The following is a 4,686-nucleotide window of genomic DNA, read 5'->3' as shown; positions in this document are numbered from 1 at the left end:
GCGTCAGCCGGGGACCCTCAGCCAGGGCTATGCTGGGAGTCCTGGCCAGCTGCACGGGTACGAGAGCTCCTGGGACCACAGCTGCCGCTCGGCGGCCAGGTGAGGGGGGAGCTCGTGTTTGCAGGTTCCTGTGGTGGGCACCGCCTCCGGGAAGCAGCGGCCACGTTTCGTGTCCTTCCATCAGGTCTACAACCCTGAAAGGTCAGTGCGATCCTCTTTCTATGGGCGAGGAAGCTGGCCTCAGAGGGGTGACAGGACAGGCACACCGCCCCCCAACACAGGTGCCGGCTCCCCAGCCCAGCTCTCGCTGATGCTTTCTGCCTCGCTGTGTGGATGGAACTCAAACCACAACACCGACAACCCGTCCTCGGAATCCACGTCCCACCACACTGGGCTTCAAACCCCAGCTGGGAGCGCCTCCACCTGGAAGCCTGCTGGGCTTTCCCTGCCCAGCTCTGGCCACGCAGCTCTCGGTTTCCTGCCGCTGTCACAGACCTGCAGGGGTGTCCTGGTCCTGGGTCACGGGAGGGATTGTATGGGAAAAGCCGGTTCTTTCTGGACACCACCCCCGGTGCAGCAAACCTTCCGGGAATCAAAGCTGGTTTTCTGGTGTTTAAGACGGCTCTCGGTGACTCAGCGTTTGGACTCCCGTGACCCAGGCCGGGAGCCAGGGGCTGCCAAGAAGGTGCCCTCGTTAAAAATCAAAAGGAAACAGTGAGCCAAGGAGCGCCCCTGCTGCCGAGACAGTGACTCACGGCCGCTGGGGGACCTGGGCAGGTGCACGCCCCGGTCTGGGCCCCAGCCCACAAACAGGGAGAGAAGAGCCCAGCAGGGCAGGGCCCTGGAGGAGCTCCCGGCAGGAAGCGGATGGGCAGGGCCAGAGGGAACCCAGTGTGGAATGTGGCTGTTTACTGGGCTTTGCTCAGAAACCAAGGGCCTGGCATCCAGCTGTCCCGCCCGCCTCCAGGGTGAAACCTCCCTGGGCGAGGTGGCATCAGGGAACTGGGGACTGGATTCTGCAGTGGGAGCCCAGCCCCCCGCTGGCTGGTTCCGGCCCAGGGAGGAGGCTGACCCCAGCCTCACACCAGCTCCTGAAGCCTAAGTCGGAAGCCGGGTGCTGCTGTCTGCCCCCTGTACCTGCGTGGACCCTTTCCTCCCTATAAAAATGCACCAGAACCTAGATTTCGCAGCCGGGTTGCTATGGAGACAAACAACCCAGGCTGGGTTATTCGCGTTCTGACTTGCTAAGAAATGAGAGCAACCGGGAGGCCCCTGAGAGTATCGGGGTGCTGGGCCCTGTGCCTCCCGCGCCTCGTGTGTAAGTCCTGACTCACTGTTTGCTTAAGCTTGCCTCAGTTTCCTCTCCTGTAAAATGGGTATGATCATAGCACCTGCGTCGCGGGCTATTTGGGAGCCCGTGGGGCTCTCGCTTGTGCAGGCCTCCGGGTCGCACCTGGCACAGAGCAAGTGCCCCCGCCCCCGGGGGGCAGGTGGTTGGCTGCACTTGAGCTCCACTTCCTCCGGTGCGGGGCCTTCCATCTGCAGAGCACAGACAAGAAAACAGACGCCACGTACGGGAAAGGAGCTGCCCACGGCCACATAACCTGCGGTGGAGCCTGGATCCCCGGCCCCAGGCCCAGCAGCTGCCCGCTGGTGGATGTAGATGGTCAAGTTTCCCCGGGTGTGGTCAGGGAGCAGCCAGGACCCTGGAAGCAGAGCCGACTGGCACGTGGCATTCCCAAGCCTCTCTGGGCGACAAGGGCCGTATCAGCACCGATGAACCGGTCCACACTCGGTCATGGTCACGGCGAAGACGGGGCCATTGGGGAGTGTGCCAGGATCACCCTGCACCCCAACACTGCCTGGAAGCCCAGCCCAAGGGGGGCCCCCGCCAGCTCCGCCCCTTGAGACTGGGCCCGAGTGTCGGACCTGAAGCATGGTTGCATCACCAGGCACTCAGGGGTTAATGATGGGGAGTGGACAGGAGGACCGGGGTATTTAACTAATTGGGAGGTGGCCCTGAGATCAGAGGCGCCCGCTGCTTCCTCCGGACTCCTGGCCCCTGCTTCCCTCCCCTCCCCCACGATGAAGCCTCCCCCGGTCCTGACTTGCCTTTGCCTCTTGGGTAAGTGGCCCTCCCGACCTCCCCCGTGCGTCCCCTGCCCTGCCCGGCAGCCCTGGCTGTGCCAACGCCTGGCCCTGCGGGGGCTGCAGGGACCACACGCGGGAGCCCACCCTGCCTGCTCCCCGGGGTGACCCTGAGGCCAGTTCTGCCTGAGCCGGCGGAGCAGGGCACAGGGAGCTGGGCCTGCGAGTGGCCACAGGGAGGGGCTCCTTCCCCCATCCGGGCTCCCACGTGTGGCCCCGACCTGCTGCCATGGGCAGCTAAATCCAGTCAGGGCAGTGTGTCCCGTGGCACCTGCTGAGACTCCAGGGAGGCCAACACTGGGGGGGTGCTGAGGATTGTGGAGGACTTGAAGAGCCCTGGGGGAGCCCCTGGAAGGGGTGAGCAGGTGACATTCTGGGAGACAGGAGGGGCCCCGGGCGGCTGACATGCTGGGCGGGCCCAGGTGACAGGTGCTGGCACCACTGTTGTTTGGGGAGTGCGGTGTCTGGGGGAGGTGACCACAGCTCTAAAGAGATGCCTGGGATCAGAGGGAGGGGACATCCGGGTGGGGCCTGAGGACTCCGGCATCCCCACCCCACAGTGGCCCTGGTCAGCGGGAACCTGGTCCAGTTCGGGGTGATGATCGAGAGGGTGACGGGCAAGTCGGCGCTTCAGTACAACGACTACGGCTGCTACTGTGGCATCGGAGGCTCCCACTGGCCGGTGGACCCTACCGACTGGTAAGCACAGGCTGGCAGGGCAATCCCGCAGGGGGATGGAGGCGCTGGGAGGAGGGGGGGTTGGAGGGGAGAGGGCTCACCCCCTCCTTGGAGCTCCTTGGGGCCCTGGGCCAGCCCAGCCTGGCTCACAGACCGCCCACCCCCTACCCGGGGTTGCCCATGACTCCCAGGTGCTGTCACGCCCACGACTGCTGCTACGGGCGCGTGGAGAAGCTGGGCTGTGAACCCAAACTGGAGAAGTATTTCTTCTCCGCCAGCAAACACGGAGTCTTCTGCGGTATGTGGCCAGCCTGGAGCGGCCCCGACCCGGGCAGGGGGAGGGCGCCTTGAGCTGGGAGCCCCCAGGCCCCTGTCCTGTCCAGAGGGTGCAGCTGGGTTTCGCATCCTCGGATGACAGGAGAGAGGCGCGGGCGCCCACCTTGGTGCTGGACGAGCCGCGGCCCATGGCTGCAGCCACCGTGCCTGCCTGGGCCCCAGGCTCTTCCTCCGTACCCACAGGCTCCAGCCTCTGGGGAGACAGCAGAGGGGAACCCTCACAGAAGCCAGGCCCCAGGGAACTGGGCCCCCCACACTGCCCTGGGCCTGGGCAGAAGGCAAAGCCCCCAGGCATCCCCAAAGGTAGCTCCCCTCCATGAGGCTGGCAGGCTGCCCGGAGAGAGTGTGGGAGAACCCCGAACCAACACCCAAGCTTCTTCCTGCAGTAGTGCCCGGGAGGAGGGCAGGGCCTGGTGGGCATTGGCGGCAGGCAAGGAGCTGGGCACTCAGAAGCCAAGACCCAGTGCAGATCCCCGCGGGAGGGGCAGAGCCAGGACCAGAGCCACGCCCACGGTGCAGGGCAGCTTTACCAGGGAGTGAGCTCCCCGTGGCCGGTGTTCATGCAAGGCCAGGACACCCACCTGCTTAGGTGGTACTGGGAGAATGAGGCGTGGGGACGCAGGCTCAGAGCTCCGCCTGTGACATCAGATAAATGAGCTCTCCAGAAGCCTCCATTCCCTTTTCTGGGGAGGAATCCCCCCACCTGCCGGCCGCCGCCCAGAGGCTGAGACTCCAGGACACCCCTCTTCTTCCACCTGAAGCAGCAGGTGCAGGCAGAGGCCTGACCGGGGAAACAGGCTGGCTGTGAAGCGGAAAACCAGGTCCCCGGGCCCCCGAGCAGGGACTGGAGTCAGGGGGCGGTGGCCAGACAGAGGCACAGGGAGGAGGGGTGCTGGTGCCTCTGGGGAGGGCAGGTCCGAGCAGAAGTCTGAGTCCCAGGCTGGGTATGGGTAGAAAATAGGCTCTGACCCCTCTGATGGGAACAGGCTAAAGCCCCCAGGGAGGCCCCCAGCTGTGGTCCCAGTGGCCTCCAGCCTCGGGACACACAGCCCACCTGGGGTTGACTGGCTGCTCCGGTGGGCACTGCGTGGGCAGGGGCAGGTGTGGGCTAGTGCGCAGTTGGTCCCTCCGGGGCAGCTCAGGGCTCGGGTCGAAGGGCAGGCAGGGTGGGTCTAGGCGAGGAGCAGGGGCAGTGAGGGCTGACTTCCCAGTGTCCCAGCCCCGGCGGGCCCTCCCTGTCTCTCCCCCGTCCCCAAGCGTGGGCCCCAGGGCAGCCGCGCGTGTCCGGGAGTGCGAGTCCTGAGCCTGCGCGCTCCCTGACCCACCTTGTCCCATGCAGCCGGCAGAACCACCTGCCAGCGAGAGACCTGCGAGTGTGACAAGAGAGCTGCACTCTGCTTCCGCCACAACCTGGGCTCCTATGACCGCAAATACGCCAATTACCCCAACAGGCTCTGCACGGGCCCCACCCCACCCTGCTGAGGCCGCCCACCCAGCCTCCGCCGCGCCGCACCATCCCTGGCC

General features: G+C 65.8%; 1 protein-coding gene across 1 annotated transcript; it reads left to right on the top strand.

Moving 5' to 3' along the window:
* The first annotated feature begins 2,085 nt into the window (after nt 1–2,085).
* PLA2G2E (phospholipase A2 group IIE) lies at nt 2,086–4,644 on the top strand. Its single transcript, XM_062193130.1, has 4 exons — nt 2,086–2,125; nt 2,709–2,847; nt 3,018–3,124; nt 4,502–4,644. The coding sequence occupies exons 1-4, from the start codon at nt 2,086–2,088 to the stop codon at nt 4,642–4,644; spliced, it is 429 nt and encodes a 142-aa protein (XP_062049114.1).
* The last annotated feature ends 42 nt before the right edge of the window (nt 4,645–4,686 follow it).

Source organism: Lepus europaeus, chromosome 5 (assembly GCF_033115175.1).
Source record: "Lepus europaeus isolate LE1 chromosome 5, mLepTim1.pri, whole genome shotgun sequence".
Lineage (NCBI taxonomy): Eukaryota > Metazoa > Chordata > Mammalia > Lagomorpha > Leporidae > Lepus > Lepus europaeus.
The sequence above is the reverse complement of the archived record's forward strand: the minus strand, read 5'-3'. Positions and strand labels throughout refer to the sequence as shown.

Bases quoted from the DNA above. Each gene is read 5' to 3' on its own strand.
- PLA2G2E (XM_062193130.1), top strand. From the start codon at position 2,086: ATGAAGCCTCCCCCGGTCCTGACTTGCCTTTGCCTCTTGG. The intron at 2,126-2,708 runs GTAAGTGGCCCT...CCCACCCCACAG, and splicing joins GACTTGCCTTTGCCTCTTGG to TGGCCCTGGTCAGCGGGAAC. The intron at 3,125-4,501 runs GTATGTGGCCAG...TGTCCCATGCAG, and splicing joins CAAACACGGAGTCTTCTGCG to CCGGCAGAACCACCTGCCAG.